Source organism: Ascidiella aspersa, chromosome 4 (assembly GCF_963924565.1).
Source record: "Ascidiella aspersa chromosome 4, kaAscAspe10.2, whole genome shotgun sequence".
Taxonomy (NCBI): domain Eukaryota; kingdom Metazoa; phylum Chordata; class Ascidiacea; order Phlebobranchia; family Ascidiidae; genus Ascidiella; species Ascidiella aspersa.
This window is the reverse complement of record NC_139450.1, coordinates 29622601-29643875: the sequence shown is the minus strand read 5'-3', so window position 1 is coordinate 29643875 and position 21275 is coordinate 29622601. Positions and strand designations below refer to the sequence as shown.

The 21275-nt window shown below is 41.8% G+C and overlaps 1 protein-coding gene across 2 annotated transcripts; it reads left to right on the top strand.

Annotated features, from left to right (window-relative positions):
- Positions 1–1907: 1907 nt before the first annotated feature.
- LOC146157389 (uncharacterized) lies at positions 1908–18792 on the top strand. Of its 2 annotated transcripts, XM_083386771.1 has the most exons (6): positions 1908–2147; positions 2576–2724; positions 2991–3123; positions 5668–5739; positions 16081–16223; positions 17438–18792. In XM_083386771.1, exons 2-6 carry the CDS (start codon positions 2579–2581, stop codon positions 17610–17612), a joined length of 669 nt encoding a protein of 222 aa, XP_083242897.1. In that variant the 5' UTR covers positions 1908–2147; positions 2576–2578; the 3' UTR covers positions 17613–18792. The 2 variants fall into 2 exon arrangements, with proteins under 2 accessions (XP_083242897.1, XP_083242898.1); XM_083386772.1 differs by lacking the exon at positions 5668–5739 and having other exon boundaries at positions 1913–2147.
- The last annotated feature ends 2483 nt before the right edge of the window (positions 18793–21275 follow it).

Sequence of the window (21275 nt, the reverse complement as noted above, 5' to 3'; positions counted from 1 at the left end):
TCAAAAGCGACCAGGACAACCTACGTCATCAAGAAACAGCAATCACTCCGTTTCAAACTCTGTACTAAAGCGTTAAGGGGCGAGCGTGTGCGAATCCATGTGGCTGTGTACAAGCTGCGTTTACAAACAAACGCGCGCTTCTGTAAAAGCGACGACCTAAAATAGGCGACGAGCCCTCTCGCACTTCCGACTTGGCCATTGTTCGGAGCGCGGCAAACTACGTCACGACGCGTTCGGAGCGAATTCCGCGCGTCTCGAGATGATGTAGTCGGCTCGTGTATATGTGTGTGTGTGGCTATATTTGTAGGCGCCGCATCGTTGTTTTTGTTGTGTACACATCTCCATAATGGAATACTAATGCCTTGTCTTTCGAATCTCCCTTTTGCTTATGCGCTCAATGATGGAGAAGTCCAAAATTCTAAATATACGCTCTCCCATGGATATCAGTACACCCACCACCCCCTTTCCCAGTCTATGAATATGTGCACTTCAAACCAAAACAGTCATGATGAACTTACAATGGAGTCTATGACGTCATAGACCGCGTTTGTTTTAGTAAGCTGACCCACCTATCCGGGATAAGTGCTGAAGTCCCCGGCTTTCCCAAACCACCAACGTCGCCTACAGGCGCCTTGGCGTTGACGGCGCCGGGACCGATTGAGGTGATTCGATTAGTTTTCCAGTCACAGGAAACAGGAGGTTTTACGCTACGTGCTTAGACACGTAGAAAGGCGCTTTAGTTGGGTGGATCGTCATGCCAAATTGAGGGGTATCGAAAGGGCAGCGACCATCCTCACGGATGCCCATACGCTGCGATTTGGACGTTTCGTGCAATCAGAACTTTTCGGCTTGTCATTTGCCCTGGCAATCGACGTAAGCGATGATTTTTAATATCGTGTTTGTATTTTCTTCGCTAAGAGGTTTGGAAATCATATCCATGCCCCCTCAAAAAATGAGTCGCTGTATCTTCGCAAAGGGAAGACAAGGGAAGAGAAAGTTAAAGATTTGAAATAAAACTGTTGAAGGACGCTTTTAAAGAAATTAAACCATCAACTTTATCTTGCTTAAAGATGCAAAAAGGACAAAGAAGTATTCTAAAGTGTCGTGGCTGGGGATTAGGTGGTAGTTTTAAGTTCCGATATCTTGCTTTCATCCCTTTCTCATAACGAGTTGATAGAGCGACATTGTCTTCAAGTTAGGCACATTGATGAGAATGGGACTGCAAAGGGGTAGGGGGTTAGCTTTTCCTGTTTCAGCAAAGGCGGGTATTTAATTTAGCGTAAAAGGCCCCCCATGGATAAGCGTCTGTCAAAGGCAAGGCGGCACATATGAGTCAGACGCATTAATATCGGGATTACACTCCACAATGCCCTGTGTGTGTCAGTGATACATGGCAGTGATTTACCGGTTGCAGTTCGGTGCTATCTATTTTAAACGCCCCTTACGCACAACAGGAGCGGAAGGGTTTTTGCTAAGCTTGCGCCAAGATGGGATAGTCAAAATCGCCGCCGGGCACTTTTGATTGGCGTTATCAGCGAGCGGCCTCAAAAACGAGAGAAAAAATCGCCAAAACTCGCTCGTCGCGGGGCCTGACGTAAGACTTTTTTTGGCCCGTTGAGGAAAGGTTCGTTTTTACGCCGAAGCGAAACGGGCGCCGGGCGAGAATTTTCTTACGCCGCCTTTTTTCCTTTTTCGCGGCGTCGAGAGTTTTCGGGATATATAAGGGCGCGGCTCTGCTCGTCAAACAGCAGAGCCGGAGCAGCGAGACACCGAGTAGGGCTCGTAAAGCGATTGGAGTTTAAAAGGTGATTACTGCACCCGGAATATTCGATGCAGCGAGACGGGATTGTGAGTTGCAAAACTCCGCGAAATTTCGCACTTACAGAGTGCGCTTAACTCAGCTTGAAATTATTGTGCTTTTATAGCAAGAGGGCAGTTTAGCATTTGGAAACCAGTTTTCAAGTGTGTGAAATATCGAGCAATTGTCTTTATTGCAATGCACTCCAACGAAGTTTTGCTTTGCCTTTTCAGAAAATAAAAGCGACTATATATATAAGCGAATAAAACTTGCTGAAAAACTGACACAACTTCGCAAAGACTAATAAAGAAAGGAAAAAAGAAGAACCCAAAGACCCATCGCAAAAAACGTAAGTATTCGTAAATGCATCGACAAAACTTATAGTTTTTGCAAAAGCGATCCAACCCATCGCTATACTTGCGGATCTCTATATACCGAGAAAAGAACTTAACGAGCGGCGATTAATTTCCCTCGTCCGCCGTCAACCCCGGCCACTATTTATTTACCTTCGGTCGAAATTCAAACGAATCAAAGCCGTAAATATTGTGGCCGGGCGATGGCCTCTCGGCCCCGACGGTAAAGCATCGGCCCGCATCAAAGCAACGCCGACTCCGATCCGTGAAAGTGGATTAAAATACGATTTACGAGCAAAGGGAAATTTAAACCCTTTCTGAACTTAAGCGTTTCAATAAAAAAAATCGCAATTTTAATTGTGAAGAGCCTATATGTTAAACTATTTTGTCCGGTATTTTTAATTTAAACTGATTCTTTTTACAGAAAATGCAATCCACAAAGAGCATCATCATTCGTTCACTCGCCCTTGTTGTCGTGTACGCGGCGGTCGCTTGTTACGCGCGCCCTACGTCACAAAACAACGACGATTCGGTAATGCACCCGAACATCATCAGCCGGCTAACGCACACCAGGTAAGCAACCAGTAAAACTATCGCGCTTTTAACTGTGACGTAACACTGGCGCGATTGTTCTGGGGCGGCACCGTGTCAGCTCGTCCTGCTTACGGTTACGTCATAACGGCGGTTTCGGGGACGGAGCCGCGGCGTCTGCTCGCGACTTTTCCCGGGGGCTAGAATTGCGCGATCTTCCGCGAATGGACAACGATTATAAGTTTATCGTATAAGCGAATCGACAACGAGTCCTCACCAATAACCTCAATTTCTTTCTCGTTTCGCAGAACCAACGCTCGCAAGCGACACGCCGAGATTTCACTCAACTCAGCCCTGGCCCGCCACCACCAGGATCTACAGCGTATGCTGATCATTAACGGACTCGTTTCCGACTTGAACTCGGACTCCTACGCCGTCAAGGTAAGCCCCATCACCCACACACTATTTAGAGTTACTTGTATGCTTTATGCTTATGTGGTCACACCCCTTGAACAAAATGCAAAGTGAAAACTTTGCAACTTCGATCGCGAACTCGCATCGATTGTGTTATGTGTGTCATAACACTTTTAAAGTAACAACCCACCACTTTGAGTGTGTGTTTATTTTGCGACAACGCAATATAGCAACGCGCACACACAATTCCCAAATATACCGACGCACGGTATATCTGGACACTGACAACCGTTTAACTATATAATAACAGTGTGTAACACTTGTCGCGTACCGTTGTGCGCATTGATATTCTTGCACGAAAAAACACGAACGCACGCGCGTGACGTAAGAAGCACAATTTATTGGACAGAAAGCCAATTGTGTCGTCACTGCAGGGCGAAAAAGCTTCTCTCTATCTTACTATTTACCGGTAGCCGTTAGCACCAGTTACTGTGACTAACCAAAAACAGCTTGGAGGTGATTTCGAGTCTTAGCTTAAAAAAGTTGTACCTGTAAAAAAAAGTTGAATAAACGCTCACCGTTCAAAACCGGGTCTCGTCGCGCCTACCTAGTTAGGGAATTCCCCCGCTGAGCCGCTTACGGCCCATCGCATAAACGAAAATAAACACGCGGTCGACAAATACGTTCCCGTAACGAATCGTTTTGCCGACTGACAATGGCGCCTGTGTAACATTGTAAATCGCCCACCGCTCGTCACACCTCGTATACCGCCGCACAATGACAGCCATTCATCGCATAAAATCACTGCGCGTTTTCATACATTTTTTTCAAAACAAATTTTTGGGTAAAAAACATTAATGGTACGAAGGTCTCTTTGGGGTAAAAAAAACACACGAAAATCAATGACATTCATCGACAAACGATGCCGAGTTCAAAATCGAAGTTTCATATGAGTGACCACTCATTTTCTATAATAAATGTGACTTTTTTTAAATAGTATTTTTCTGTAAAGTAAATTTTATGAGCAATTTAACAAAAAGCTCTAATATAAAAAGTAAGATAAAACCTAAAAACATTTTTTTTTCAAGTTTTTTGGTTAAACTCGTTTTAAATAAAAAATAAAGCGCCGTTGGTAAAGAACACACACAAATATATAGCTAGGCAAAAAAGCGCGAGACCCAACCCAAACCTTGAGCGTTTATTCAACAGGGCATGTTGAAATCCAGAAAAGGCTTGCGAAGATTCTTGCGAATGCTGCTGAGAAAAAGAAAGCAAAGATCTTGAAGAAAATGGCGAAAAAGAGAGACCGCCTCGCCGCTAAGGAGTAAACAAAAGAGCAATCCGACCCCAGTATAAGGCCAGACGAGAGAGTTCGTGGCGCCAAGGGGCCGTAGAGAGAGCGAGAGAGAAAAAATTCGGGAAAGGAGAGTTTCCCGACTCGATAAAAACAAACTCGACGAAAAAAATGTCGAAAAAAAAAACTGCCGCCGAAGTTCGCCGTTAACTGTGACCAACCTTTTCTACACCTTATTCCATATAAATATATATACATCCACATATATCCAGGTGTGTGCGTGTGTTTAAACCGGCGCTTTGCAAATCGCCCGGTGAAAACTTGTATGCGTGTGAGTGTGTGTGTGTAGATAAGAATATTCTAACGTATTTCCTATTTATTTTTTTCCTACATTGTCAACCATGTCCCATTCGCGCACTACTGTGTTTCGCTACGTCATGTATTTATTATTCCACCGTCTGTTCTTGCTTGTATCTGCTGTTTGTTGGTATTACGTTTGTGATATTCCACAGCCCTTATTATTATTGCTACGATTCTTATTATTCCCGGCGTCGTTTCGGCCACTAGCGGCGCGCAATATGCAACTATACTGCTCATTCGCCCGCCGAAACATAATTTAATAGAGCGTCTATTTTTTCCACTTGCATTCCGCCGCTTTTTTGTACTATTTAAACGCGCAAGGCACGAAAAAACAAAAGCAAAATAAAAAAGTTTGTAAGAAAAATTTACCTGGATTACTCTGGATAAGCTTTGAGATAAATTGACAGGGATAGTGACAGATCACATTTAATAGGGTATAGTTATATAAAGCAAACAGACAGACAGAATTAACAGACATAGATACAAATGAAATATAATAGGTTTCAGTTCAAAATATTAAAACTAGCAAAGTCCAACTTTAAATAAAGAGAGAAGCTTTTTCGTGTTATGCGTTCCTATTTGCTTAAGAACCACACTGCCAAACACAAGGTGCAAATAACAAACAACCAAAAAACACTTCAAACATGTTATTTGCGTGCAACTATAGTCTGCAAACAGGGCAGACGCATGCCCGACATTGCAGCATAAACGACGAGAGGTCAAGTGTCAAGTGTTGACAACGAAAAAAATTACTGGAAAGCCGACTCAGCTCGTTTTCCCAGCATGCTTGCGCGTGCGTCGTCGCCAAAGAGTGGTGGCGTGTTTGTCTACTGATTAATTAAAACTAATTAACGAGTTGCCTGTCTTATTTGTACAACCTTTTTAATCGACCTTCTCCTACTTGAAACCGACCGCAGAACGTTCGCTTTTGGGAGCAGCGCGATCGCTGGGCACTGCCAGGGCGCCGACGCTACATGGGCTCCTTCCAGGTAAAATCATCATGGCTGATGCTGCTACTGCTTCTCTTTATGTGGCTGTGGGCTACTGAGTGGCCCTGGTCGCAAAAACATTGCTTTTACGTCTCATATAGCAGTGCAATCATGTCTAACCGCATTGCAGTTTCGAGATTCGTTGCAAGTCCAATAGGGGTGTCCGAGACCACATATTCTATTCCGATCCCGATAATGTAGGCGTAAAGTGCCGCCGATTCTATTTAAAATGACGTCATTGTTAAAGTCAAATAAAGCAAAATGTTTTCTTAAATGCGCAAATGTGTTTCCGGGTTATAAGCCCCGCGTTATTGCTTTGAAACCGAGTTACTTTTATTGTTAATACGCTATCTTCTAAAAAAACGACTCCCGTAAGTGTAAAATGCTCAGTAAGATCGCAAACCATGGCTAAAATACTTTAATAAATTTGGGCATCGATACCAAAAAATTAACGACTATACCGACATAGAAATCGAACGAGGACTTAAGGTATAAGCTTCAATCTTTTTTCTCGTATCGTAGGAGTACCGATACTTTCCTTTACCTTCGTTATCGGCTCCAATCCCATTTTATCGGACATCCCTAAAGGCCATCAAAACATCACCTTGATCGCTCAGATATTACTGAATCAATTTAAAAATACCCACGCGGTTTTAATTTAAACAATGAACGATACAATGCTTTTAGTGGATTAAATCATCTCAGCTTTTTTAGCACATTTTGTCATTACGCTTCATGCTTTTGCGGGTCTATCATCAACGCTCGTATACCATTCATAGCATATTAAATAACAAAAATCCCACAAGGGACGGAGTGTTTATAATTACCGGTGGCCTTGGGACGAGTGTTGAGTGCTGTGTGTATATTTGGAAAGCGGCAAAATGCCCTTGCCGTTTGAAAACAAGGAACCACATCACTTTTACCGTAATTAGACTCCAGTGTGGCCCTAGGGGAATTCGATAGACGTCATTGGATACCTTTTTATAAACATCAAGGCCATTTGCAAGACCACATTGTGGCCAATTTTAAGGTAACCTCATTTTCCCTATTTTTCATCTGTTCGCGTCACTGTTAAATCACAACCGTAAAAATAGGCTAAAAATGAAAAGAAAATGGGATACCGGATGCTATTGTTTAACTTTAAATAAAAATCGTAAAAATCAAAATGAATATAAACAGGATCCAAGCGGCCTCTGTTCATATAAAATTCAATATTAAAATGAATAAAACGTAAAAAGCATGCTTGTGTGCAGGGCTGCGGTGTCGGAGTCGGACTCGGGTTATTTTTAACCGACTCCGCCGCCCGGGTTGTATGACATTTTGTGTGTTGTCTTTTATTGCATGCGTGTGTTAATCATTTTTTATGGTACGTTGGATATGTTTAATCACGATTACCGATACGCAACAGGGTCGCCATATGGGCGCTTTTTTTAGGGTTTTAAAGACAACAAACGAAAACAAATGTTGCTTGATGCAATTCAAAACAACGCAATAACAGGCCATCAAGAGCGCCCTTTAAATATTAATCATTGCACGCCTTCTCTACAAGCGTTATAGGTTTCGGGGGAATCGATCTACGTACAAAGCAAAGTCCCGAGGGAATTAGTTGAAAGCCTCTCGCGGTCTGAGGGTTAAATATATTATCGAGCAGATGCGTCCCGTAATGTCTTGCCGCAGCTTTATGTTATTCTAGTAGGTTTGTGCGTTGTTGGGTCCGGTTAAAACACGGCCACAAAGCACAATAGACTGTCGTGTCCACCTTAATTACCGCCCATCGCGTTAAGCCTATGAGAACAAGTTTGAAGACAACACTGTTAATTTGTTACTGCTCCGCCCCCTCCCAAAGAAGGTATGCAAAGTAGGCTTGAAAAGTGGGCCGGCCGCTGATGGGAATTAGCCAACAGATCCGGCCTAGACAATGTGTGTGTGTACAAAACACGGCTTAGATTTTAGGGCCAGTTTACTGTACGGCCTCTGATTGGCAAATAAACGTTAAGTCCACGGCAAATAAAGCGAACGGCGTTAAACGGGCGATCGGGTTTAATGCCTTCCCTGTGCAAACTAAGCAACGGCCACCCAGGGGGTTGAGCTAAGCGGGGAAACAAAAGGAAACGACCACAAAATCGTGGCACCTACACAAATGGCGGGTCCGTCGTTGTTTGGCCGTAAAGCTTTATTGGGACTGTCTCGACGGCAATCCTTATCCGCACGCGCATACCCTGTAAAAGCTTTACACAACAGGTATCTGTAAGCGTTCCGACCGCAACCCGTAAACCGCTGTAAAACGTCTAACTACATGGTGGCAAAACAGAATTCCACTTGCGGATTTACACACATCGCTGCGAAAAAGGAATCCTACGAATAAACACATGTGGCTGCTTAAAATAGACCAGACTAACTAACCAAGGGCTTTCGAAAATGCACAGACGCAATGGTTTGGAAAAGGAGAACAGGCTAATTTAAAATAGCGCCACGAGGGCTATAACGGCATTAAAGGAACCACGGCTGTTTTCTAATGTGGCCTGGGTTGTCTGGCCTTAGATTGCGGATCGAAACAACGAAACGAAATTACTTTTAGTTTGCAATGCAACCGCCCAATCAAAGTTCAATCTAATCAACGCTCATTAGCGGTTTGGCCGAAAACATGTTTCCTAATTTGACCTCGCGTAATACGCTCTTATGTAACGTTTGCATCAAACACAAACAGCGATAACCTGTGTGTCAGGTGCCACTTACGTAACAGGCGAAAACCGCAACACCACAATAGTCATGTTTAACCCAGGTTGCATTTCAGACAAGGGGGAAAGTTATGCTAAAGCTTAACTGAACGCGATAGTATCGAGGAAATCGGTGTGGAAAAACTGTCTGTCATATTCGGCGCTCATCAGGGCTCGAAATGACCAAAAGCGGGGAAAATATCGATTCTAAAGCGAAGATCGAAAAGGCTTGAGGTGCCAATATTTTTTGGGGGATAGGCAACCTGTTGCCGTGACGTATTCATGATAAAAGTTAACACTTAAATTTGTTTATTTCATATATCCAAAATTGTTAATTTTTTCTTCTGATTAGTCATTGATTTAAGTGTTTTAATAGAGTGCATTTTTTTCTAAAACCGAACTTATAATATTGAATCTTTACCCGTCGCGGCTAACGTACAACATACACCTCTAATTTCGACCACGGCAGTGACAAACAATACTAGCTAGATTTCGAAAAGTCTTGCAAAACATCATTCTGTGCTATCAGGTCTGTTTACGCGCGATAAGAGCCAATTTGTAGGGATTAGGGCCGTCAACCAATACACGTTTCTTGCCCGGCAAACGCCCAAAACCAATTTTCTGTATACCGAGAATTACGAATCCGATCGTATCGCCTTATGGCGACGTGATAGAAACTGCCTAGGCCGAAAGATGAACTTTTGCCAGGTTGAAGTGGTGAAAATTTGCAAAAAAACATGACAGAAATACAAGAGCCGCCGTTTGAGCAGTGTCAATTTCGACTGGCCAACTGGTATTGTTTCGGTCACATAACTGGGATAAATCGGCATCTTCGAAATAGAACGTTTGCATAATTGCGGTTGTTGGGCTACAAAACACAAATGGCTAAGCTGTTTGTTCTATCGTAAGTAAAGGCCACAGCTGGTGTTGTATTCTATCGTATAGTGGGGAACACTCCAAACTTCCGCACCTGTAGCTGCTTGAACGGCAAATGCGCAAGTGTTTTTACGACATTACTAACACACGGCTAACGCTACTTTACCAATTTGCGCGACTCTGGCGTCCCAAAACGGGCGATTTAAACGACTCCACACGACTGTTGGTAAAACTACGGAAAAATAAATTAGATCGTGTATCCAGGCCGTCCACCAATGAGAAAACTATACGATAACAAAAGCAAACTAAAAGCATTCGTTGGCCAATATTGATATCTACCGAGGAATGTTATTGATTAGCAAGTCTTGCTTCAATTCCAGTAGAGAGACACAAATAACATGTATAACCTATAGTTCCACTCCTCTCATAAAAACGGGACATAAAAAACCTGTTTCAAGTATAAAGGTGCAAAGTCATAGGCGTTTTTGGCGTGCTGTAAAACACCCCTGTCCTTACATAACTCTATCGTCCTCGGCTACCCTTGGCGAGCCAAAGCCACGAAGAGCCGCAGCCCACTGTCGAAAGTCCATTGACGTGCGCGGCGGTTTGAATAACAACTCGATTGTGTCCCCAGGATAACATCTAGCCCTGGCTCCAAAGCAGCGACGTGTGTCAAGCACAATTTTGCTGTTTCGACCGGGTCCTGAGCGAATCTGATCGCGCCTTTTTTGTTGTCGCCGTAAACAAGCTTTACACCGGATCGCTTTGCCCAGAATGCCGAGCGAGGCACCTCGAAACAATCCACCAATTTACATCACCGCTCAGAAAAGATCCACGCCCCTTTTTTCAGGATTTTACCCTGTTAGGGCATTCTGGTCGGGTTTGAATGGTAGACTCTCACAGAAGGTCGGCTAAGTTCTGTCTGCGTGATTTTTGCATATCAGGTGGCCACAACATCGAAAAAAATAGGGTTTGCGAAAGCTGCGCGCTTTTGAAGTTGGAAATTCGAACGGACCTGGTATGACTCGCTATAAAGGTGCGTTATTGATGTGGCCACGTTAAACGCTGCAGACATATTTACGCACAAAGATACGAATCGCGCGCCTGCTATTAACTTCTCATATGTCCAGTAACAGAAATCGTAAAACGTCCCAGCTTTTTTTCTGCACATTTCGTATTTTTTTGTGGGGTTACTGAAGCCGGTTGGTCATACACCCGCTGTTAAAGGGGCATTAAGTAACTGGACAAACGACTTTTCGTATAGTGTTTTAGTGTCACTCATATAACAGGCAGCAGTCTCAACTAACAGGTGAGGGAGGGGGTTTGCGCTCCTATACACCCAAGATAGCATATTTAAAGGAAGACGTTTATTTTTGCTTTGTTTTTCTATTGGATACGTGGGGCATCGTAAACAATGTTTCGCTATATTTTACTTTTAATGTTATGTATTTTTAAGCGTAGATTTTGGAAAGCGTATACTTTCATGCATAGAGTGCATATCGCACCAAAAACGCAACTTTGTAATTGACGCTTTATTAAACCTTCGTGCACTAATTAAAACCCGTATGGCCTCAGGTTGAAAACCGCTGTTTCGCGAAATACATATTAGAACCTGTATCTTTTGATCTGAACGTTGTCCTGTATATTTCGCACACAAGCGCCTGTTAATCACCTGATGGCTGACAAGGTGCAACACCCAAAATACCATGCTCGCCTCAACTGTGTTCAGTAAAGAAACCCTTCAACAGTTGGATCTGACAGATCAGGCGTCCAACTGACACCCGCACGAAATTAATATTAACATAAACGCTCTGAATATTGCTTACAAGATTAAATCAGGCTCATATCGGTGCTGGTGGGTACAACTTTGTTCAAAACAATTATTTTCACAGAAGGCCAAAATGCTGTGCAAAAACAGTCCACGAAAATATACCGTTGTAGTTTTCGCGAATTCCAATTTTCTGGTTGCCCCAACAGAAGCGATTTTGATGTGGATAGGTTCAGCGATTGTGTTTTTTAGGCTTTATTGGATATTTAGCGCCGCGAATGAATTAGCATTTTTTGCTCAGTTGGCGCCGACATCGCGACATAGATCAAATCTATATAAAACTGCGGATTTGCCTGGTATTTCTGACGCGCAGTTTGTTAATATCGAGGCGCTTTCGCGAACCGTCGGCGGTTTAAAGTCCAACCCCGCCATCAAGAATTAATGCGGAACTAATGTGTGGTTTTCGTTCAAGTTTGTTTGCGATTTTGCCGATTACACGCGATTCTACGTGTAATTTGGATCGGGAAAAACAATTTTAAACGAGGAGTAATTTTGCTCAGGAGTCGATAACTGTTAGCTAAATAACAAAAACTGATATTTAATGTGAAGGAAAATTTCTCCCGACATTCAACGAGTTACGTACAAGGTAACTTGTTCTGTTTTAGGTTGCCGATTCCAACTTTATTTTAACATTTTTTGTTTCGTCAAAATATCTCTATCTCTCTTGACAGATCTTTAATTTGTTAAATAACAAAGAATAATTAATTGAAAAAAGGGGTTTTAACAGCTACAGCCCTTAATTCCAACCTTTCGCGCAAAAAGTAATATTTACCTTCAAAAAATTAAGAAAAGTCAACTACAATCCTATTCAGTTAATACACGACAGCAGTTTTTTTTAAGGTTTGGTTTGGGTGACCGCTAAGTAGTTTCAAGAGACCGCAAGTGTTTTATTTAAATACCAAAAAGTTGCAAGTCCAAAATTTGGGAAACCGCTGGAAAATTTGGACCGTTTCGGTCCCCCAAAACACCTTAAAAAAAATGCACGACAGTATAATTTGCCTAAAGAGTAACAGAAAAATTGTGTGATTATCCTGACGGTACATAGATTCAGGTAGCAAAATCTCAAATATTTTGGAACCGTTTTTTCATCACCAGTAATGCAAGGCTTTCTCTATTTATATTAGGGCCCAGTCAAGTCTAAATCCGTCTTGGCGCCTATGCAAGGCAACGAACCACAAGTCGCGCCCTAATGTGCAACACCGGCCGAAAAGATAATTAGCATTAAGGCGTGATAGAAACTGCAAAAAAGATACTAAAGAGTTACTTAGAGACGGGCAGTCGCAAATAGGAAGTGTTGCAAAGTAGTCATTTCGAAAAGAATCAAGCCCCATTCAAGTCACTATGTTAAACATTGTGAGTCCAAGTCAAGTCATTTTTAAAATACCTTAAGTCCAACTCAATTCTCTTTGAATAAACAGCAAACCAAGTCCCAGCCAAGTCATAATTAGAGCCATTCAATTCCAAGTCGAGTCCTTGTCATAAAAAATAAACGTTAAATTGTGTTACAATCGGTAAACTCGTCCAACTATAAACAAAACAAAAAAAAACTAAAAAATAACAAAAACGCGAAATATAGTATAAGTTTATATTTTTATGTGCGCAACTTTAGATCAATAACCTAAATTTAATAAAAAACACTTTATCCCACGTTTTTGTCTAAACAACTCAAGTCAAGTCATTTCATTTGTCCGAAAGGCTTAAATCAAATCAATTCATTTTGCCCGAAAGACTTAAGTCAAGTCAAGTTATTTGAAAACAGTGACTTAAGTCAAGTCATTGGCCGATTTTCATGGCCAGGTCTATATCGACCGGCTTTATTTTTTACACAGAACTTTCTACACGCGTTATGGACGACACAATAATAAAGCTGGGCCATTTTTGGGGGGGCCACCAATTCGTCAGTACAGCCGTTATCTTCAAACTACGGAAATGGGCTGCGGTAGGCCGCAACTGTAAGCGCTTGCCGGGACGCGACTAAAAATAGGGCAAGGTCGCTACTGCGTTGAATGCAATCGAGACATGCCAAACCGCCGGCTCCATATAGGGCTTTTTGAATTGCACGTCGCAGCCGAATGGCTTCCATCAGTGACAGCGCGGCACCGATACGCCGGCGTCCGGCGGTTTTCAAGGGCGGCGGGTCCAGAGTGAGCACGAGAGTGCTACAGCCGACAGACTGCCGAGCATCTTAAGTCGTAGTGGCTATTGAACCATTGATAATATTACACAAGTTTGTATTCTGCCAGTCAACCCTTTTGAAGTGGTATCGACAAACGATAACTGCACATGTGATACTGATAATAGGACGCCGGGTGCCCTCAGAAAGGCTTTACCGAAATCAATCGGCCTGTTTATGAATGTCGTGCAAGCAATGTAGCCTACGGCAAAAAATCGATCCGGGGTTAAAACTAAAAGGACGTATTTGGGAGAAAATATTTTCAGAACGCATTTTTCACTGGATTAGTTAACAAAGGTGTATCTTACAGTCACAGTTCAACAATCTTAAATAGTAAATCATACTGGTTGACCACAGCTAGTTGCTTAAAACAAAATAAATTCTTAATATCTATTTTTTGCATCGTTTGCCAACAGACTTTAACCCTTAATTTTCTTGGACAAATAATTGGTGCATATTGGTTGACTTTTTGCTACAAAATTATATACACCAATAAAAACAAATTACCAAATTCTTCTTAGAACCCAATATCGTAGTCTTTGTCCTGGTATGTTGCACATTCGAAATTAGTCGGATTAGTTTCCCGTATTCTGCCATTTGCTTCATTCTAACCTATTAAACATTTTTTTTTTAACTTACAGCGTCGCATTCGGTGGATTAATACGTTGAACACTAAACAGTTAGACGCAGCCTGCAAGCAAGCGGAAACAGGGAGGTCATTAAGCCTATACGTACCACAAACCTAACAGTATAGACTCGATGCTTTCCAGAGCAAAATAAACAAGGGCGGTTTAGTGAGCGAAAACAAATAGATTTATTTATTTGAGTTTCACCTTGAAGGGCAATTTGAGTTCGTCGATTCAGAAAGCAAACAAAAGGACGTCGGGTACGCTTGCGAGCTTGTGGCGAAGGCAGTGTCCAGTCGACAGGAGATTCCTTCCCATAAACGTTCGTCGAACAAACTGTTGCGTGTGTTGAAAACCACTTTACTACAGGTTCTGCGCGCGACACATGCACAATGCACAATGCACAGTACATTGCACTTTTTTTGTTTGGCGTATAGCAAACCTGTTGGTTGTCGGGGGGATGAGTGTACATATTTTAAATGAATTAACACATTAACAACCTAAACATTGCGGATGGTAAACAAAAGATTGTGAACTTAGGGCGTTTCAAAATTTTCGCCAGGATAACAACGGGCATATAAATACACCAACAAACCGTCGAGGATCTAATCCTGTCGATTTTGTGGATCTCGCCATCTCAGTTGCCCGTTTACAGGCGATACGGAAAAGTTGCGATCTCCAACCATATCCTTTTAAAAGAGCAGCGACCACGCGTTTACCTAGTGTCCGCGCGTGTGGTAACTTAAACTCGGCGTGTCAAGGCAGTTCAAAATCTCCTGCGGCGCCTTTTAAGCCGCGACTGGGGGTTATTGACAAACCTCGAAAATCCTTCGCGTGGCGCACAATCGCCAACCAAACAGATCTAACAGTGGCGGCTCTGGCAAAATACTTCCTGTAAACCAAGCCGGTCGGTGATAAAAGTTAGCCTCAGTGTGCTGCTGATATTAGCGGTCAGTCTTGCAAAAGCACAAAGCTTATCGAGAACGCCCGAGTCATAACACTTTGGGCGCGAGACGCGGTATCAATGCGCAGACCCCTCAGAGATAACCCCCTGTTGAATACGCGATGCTTGTTGTAAGGCAATTCGCACGTTGTCAATTCAAAGAAGTATCAAAGGCGCCCGAGAGGCAGCGATTTAAGAAGGGACCCCCTTGGAGAGCAAGATAGGCCTTGTAGAAAGCAGAACCAGGCTTTAGGGTGTTGATAGAGATCGCTTTGGACCTCGTTATGGTCGCGCCCGCAATAACAAAGCACTCCGGTCATATGTGCGTTAAATGGCCCGCGTGGGATTATCAACATCGACAGGGAGCCGCATGATGTGCCCTGCGTTAGTGCCACTGTAGATTAGTCGAGAGGCTCGCTTTTTTGACACAATAACAACTTGAAATGTCGTCAACAGGTCGACAGGGATAACAAGTTGCGGCGGACCATTGCGAAGTTTATGGTATAAAGTGTGTTTGACTGCAATGCCAGCACAACACCGTTCTACTAACAGATTGTACACAGATCGAATGCAGTAATGATTTTTTTTTGAACGATTTGTTTGCCGCCAGGAAAAAAGTCACTGAGTAACCTGGCGAACCTATATGTGAATAGCTTAAAACACCTTAGAAAGGCGTTTATATTTAACCCAGGTGTACCTTTGTCATGCTGCATGTGTTACCAAGTGTTATCAAACCAATATTCACAATACACGTGGACCAAATGTATACGTTTAGTAATGCTGCACGGAATTGTAATAAGTAAAATCACAAATCTATCTAAAATAAAAGTCTATTTTTAATTAATGATAATATGCATACTTAAAATAACATTGTACAATATTTGGCGCTAATGGATAAGATATCTTTAGAAAATTAAAGTAAAACAAACAAATAAGTCGAACATTTGGGTTAAGGCTGTGGATTGATTGTCATTTTTGTTAACTGCATATTTAAAGCATAGGTATAGACTACATGAAAAGTTTTACTCACAAACACCCCTTATGTATTGATGGGTTACGATATTGTGTTTCTAGAGTGGTAGGTAAAAAGGGTGTATGCTACCTAACATAGATTTAAGTAACACTGGGCACTGCTGAAAACTGACCCAAATTCACCAAGTTTTGCAATCGTTGATCAGGTTTACCCGAGCCGAATTCCGCATAGCCAACTCAACACGAACATTTTGAACGAGATCGACGGCAAAGAGATGAACGGCTTGCGAATGCGGGTGATCAACTCCAATCCAACCAGCAGACCGGCGACGTCGGAACAATACCACAGGTACAGGTTAGGGTAACTTCGGTAAAAATACCTATAGGTCTGTAGCGATACATGTCGAAGTGTACACGGTTTTAAGCCGAGTGTTTGGTGTAAAAAACTCAAATTAGCAAGTGTCCTGTAAAGAATTCTTTCATTTCTTGCTTCTTTGATGAAGAGTTTCAATGAGACACGAAGGTAAATTTGCTTACGGCGCAGAATTAGCTCGGCTTTGTTAACATCGCCTTCGATTTAATAATTTCGGTATTTGTTGAGTTTAGTATTTTGGCCAAATAAAACGCGGCATCCATAACATACCTTCCACCGCAAGTGGCATCCATTAATTAATTTCCTTCTATCATATTTTTTTTTTAAATAAACAACCCTAGTTTGCCATGGGTGCTGAACAACCGATAGTAAAATGATTTATCTAAAATCAATATATTTTTCGAATGCCTATTAGGCTATGAATTATATCTACAGGCCTGTATAGCGTTCTATTGGCCTTGGATTGAACAACCAACCAAATGTTTTTGAAGCATATTTTTTCTGAGTTGTGAAAAATAGATTCACAGTACTAATTGTAGTCCAATAAATATATCGACAACAGCATTTCTAAGAACACAGAATAGGAATTTTTAGGATCAAGTTATATTTGCGCAAACAAAGCTAAAATTCCTGCATTATTAGTTAACATGCTTCCAGCAAACATGAATGACGACAGAAAACTAACAACCCCAGATTTGCGTAATAAACGTTAAAGTTTATGATTAATCTACTCAACTCGATTAGACAAAAAATTTGTCGGCGAAATCAAGTAGGCTGCTGTCCTATAAGGTTTAAACTGGTATACGACTTTTCTCATAACGGCTATAGGCGTAAAAAAATCGTTTTTGTCCAAAGTCTGTGATTCGATAGGATGACATTCGTTGAACCTATGGTTGTTTGCTCTTTGTATTCACACTTAAACTGTTATCACAGCTCACAACGTTTAAAAGTCTATCAGTAAACCCTTAAAAAAATATTGCTATAAATGTTACACTAAACGCGTCTATATTGTTGCTTAAGTGAAATGTAATTTCCCGACGAGGCACTAAAACCTTTACATCTTTATTAGGCGAGTGACCATCCAAAATCGCCTGTTTTTTCGAATGCAGATATCTATTGGCCAAAATAATCAACCCCTGCTCGCCGGCACGAACGCAGTATTTATTTAATCAAATTAAAACACGTTTCAGGTGGGTGCAGCAATCCCAGGACGCGGCTGCCGTGGCGAAGACATGCGAGGACATGCGCAAACTGCTCAAGGAGAACAACCTCAGGATTAAGGTGAGCTGCAAGACAACTACAAGGCGAAGCTCACGTGCCCGATACCAGCCGACCCGCTACTACAACCGAAGACACACGACTTAAAATGGACACCGGACGACTACCACGATCATGACCTAGACCTATTAAGAATGCTGACGACCCGCTGCTTGATTTCTTCTACCCGCTGCTACTGCTGCTTGGATAAGACTGAGCGCTCCGCCGTCGCCTCTCTATACTGCTGCCGCTTCTCATGCTGCCCATTCTTCAACCCTCGCGCCGTCACCATATATTTCTTATGCTGTACCTACTATGGGTGCATCTTTCTCATGCTGTACCTATATAAGTTTCTATGGGTGCAACATACACAAGTGCTAAGCACGACTGGACAGATGACCAGTTAAATGGTCGCAAATAGTCTCTCCTGGGACTAAATTTGATCAAGACACCAAACTTTTCTGAAACTTCCATATACGAAAGATCCCCAAAAAATACATTTTTTTTTATTATTTTCTTAAACTGACCCGCCTTCATCGAAACATGAGGATTTTCTATATCTTTCTAACTTTCGAACCTGTTGAAAATGCTCAATTTATTTACCAGTTAAGAGTCATTTAAGCCTAACACTTTATTGTTTTTGTCATCAAACTTTCACGCTTATTTTTTGTCGACTCCGCTCACATTTCCTAAATACAAACAGTATTATGCTCATTTGCCGCAGTGTCATTTTGCATACCCGATCTTGCCACCCACGCCGCCAAATATATCTCGCAAAGAAGGTGCTTACATATTTTGTTTTTTACGCCCGATTTTGTTTAACTTTAAGATGTGCATGTAGATCGTTTTTTTCAAATGCAAATAAGCGTCAAGTCAGTCCTATGCATTGCAACAAAAACATGACTGTGGGAAATAAGATGTCTCCAAAATCGCACTCGACTTTTCACCAAAGGGCTTAAGCAATGGAAGTATACCAGTCAAGCTACTTTAAAAAAACAACTTTTGCAAAAACAAGCAAAGGATAGAAATAAGGTTGATGCACGAATTTATTTACAAAGACTGCTTATGCTGAGTCATCGCTTTCCGCATACCTTTCGCCAAGTTTTTAAAGCGAATTGTAAGGATTTAATTGTATCGCGCTTTTCATTTGCCAAACAGTTATACGCCGCCACTTTTACAAGCTGGCAAATTAAACTGGCCGAATACCGTGTCTTTTGTTTTCACGCGCACCGACGCCACGGCTCTCCATTTTTGAGAGAAGCTCGTTGAAATAAACACGAATATGTTATCTGCTGTTGTTCGTGGTTTTTATGATTAAAAAAACATGTGAAAACAAGGACAATATACAGTTGTACTTGATTCCAGAGACGATGCTAGCCCTACTCGCCACCAAGGTTTCAATAATAACTTTACCAGATTGATGCACCAAGTCTACTCAAACATAGAATGTCAACCATTCGTCCTGCAAATAAACAAGTAGTCGTATAGTATTGCACGCGTGTGATTTTAGCTGTGCCTGTCGTAATGGACTATAAGTGGAAGCAGGTATTTTGACTCAAGTACTATAGGCGTTGAAATCAAATAAGTCAAATACAGCGATGAAAAGATAATTTTAAAGGAGATTAACGGAATGCGCCGGTCCTGTTTGCATGAAGCAATCACCAGAGCTTATACAATATTTGGTAAGCCAGAAAAATGCCTGACCTGATACCTTATACGGGATTTTTACTAGTGTTTGTTTTAAAAGATATCAAGGCCACAATGCATCAGGTTGCTGTCCATTCGAAGGCTCAACAGGAGCTGCGAAAAATGCCGACGGCAAACATTGCCCGGAGCTGATTCAAAAGGCAAACAACGCTTTATTATCATAGTAAAGGCAGGAGCTAGTAAAACTCCTAGGCCGTCAGACGTAGACGCAAACACAACCTGGACTCAAACCAATGCACCGATACGGGATAATGAGAAATCGTTGTGACAAACGACTTTAAACAGATAATTTTTATTGGGAGTAAAATGTCCCTATGACTGGAGTAAAATCGTGTTCAGAGATTGGTAAGTAAAATATTCGGGTGTAGTCAAAATTCCCGAAAGCTATCACTACTTGTGTCAAATCTGAAAATATAACGTAATAATCTTCTTTCATATCAATATATAAGAATGTGTATAATGACATTTCGTTGTCTTATTATGCCAAATAAATATAAACCCATCTGATGTGCGGTTGTAAAAAAATGAAACGATGCCGTCAACTCAAGTCTTCGCCTGTTTTTGTTTTCGTTTTTACATAATCTCTTTCTCCATAAACGTAAAATAAACGCCACCATTTGAACTCCCGTCGGTTACGAAGAAAACCCCGGACTAAGGCAAATTTAGCGCCGATCCAATGTGTACATTGGAATGCGGCCGATCAGCTGCGTTATTGGTCGAACGTGAGAACGACACCTGTGATTGCCATATAGGTTGGAATCTAAATCGACCGCAATGTTGCATAAGTTGGCAGGGTTGGAGGACGATCGAAAGATTAAGACGAAGCAAATCTGTGTTAATACTAAGAGATCAAATCTTTGTCAAATATTTACCTCAGTACTGATAAATCTTGTTTGCAATATTGTTAAACAAGTAATGTAAAGCCATGCAACAATACAGGACTTCATGAGAGAATTTCGTCCGAACGTTTTGTTTGGAATTTTGGAGATTGAATCTTGAAGGGGGCCTTGCTTATCTTCTCTGCGAATTTTATTCAATCCTGCAACGTTGCATTCCGTTTGACCGCATTCCCTAATAGAGATATAAATCCGCATTGTCGGCCATCGTCTTCAACATACGAGAAATTTATCTCAACATACGAGAACTTTTATAACTTTTCCGACCCAAGATCTCCAACTGATATTTGTGACCCCAAAAATGGGTCAAAACCTCGTCGATGCATGGGTCCCAGGCGTTTCCGAGCGTTCCGTTGTCCACTGACAGGACCAAGATCGATTTGGGCGAGATCAAGGAACGTTGTTTGCCGATCACAGGCGGCCACCTTAGCTGGAATGCCATTCAGTGCGCAGCTGGAGGTATACGCGGGTGCAGGTTGGCGCCCATCTCGTCGTTTGCGAATAATTCCCGACCTTTTTCGCATAATCGTGGATGGTATTTTTATTAAGGAAAGCCGTCGATAAGCCGCCATTGCCGGGACGAGCGTTACTTGATGTTTCGACAGCTTACATTTACAGTAAATGCAGTGGTTCGTTTCCTTGTGAGGCCGATAGGATACAAGTAACAGAACAGCATAAACTCGTAAAAGGTTCAATCGACTTAAAACCAATGGCAAAATTAACCTGGAACGGTGTTCCGGTAAAATATTTTTTGCAGGTACACCGAAAAGGCTAAAAAATGTTCTTTTTCACCTGGCCAGGTCTCTTTTCATCAGGCTACCCCGCAATAATCTTGCATGTAGCAAGAGTTTATATAGTTTAATATTTGTGCATTACATCGAACAATATACTCAATTTTTCTAAAGTCACTTGTTTCATTCATTCTGTTGTGACGTAGCATTGTGACGTCATCTCTGAAAAAAAGTCTTTCGATAAGAATTTGTTAATCGTTTCGGTGAAAAAATTGCTCAACTTTCACCTCTGAAACAAATTTAAACATATTTAACATTCGTTTTAACAATCCAACACTCCTAGACATATAAAAAGTAAACCTGTGTTCGAAGTAGGCCTAATCATTGCTTATTTATTTGCTTAATTGTCAATTTAAAACTCTAGGATTGCCATATTA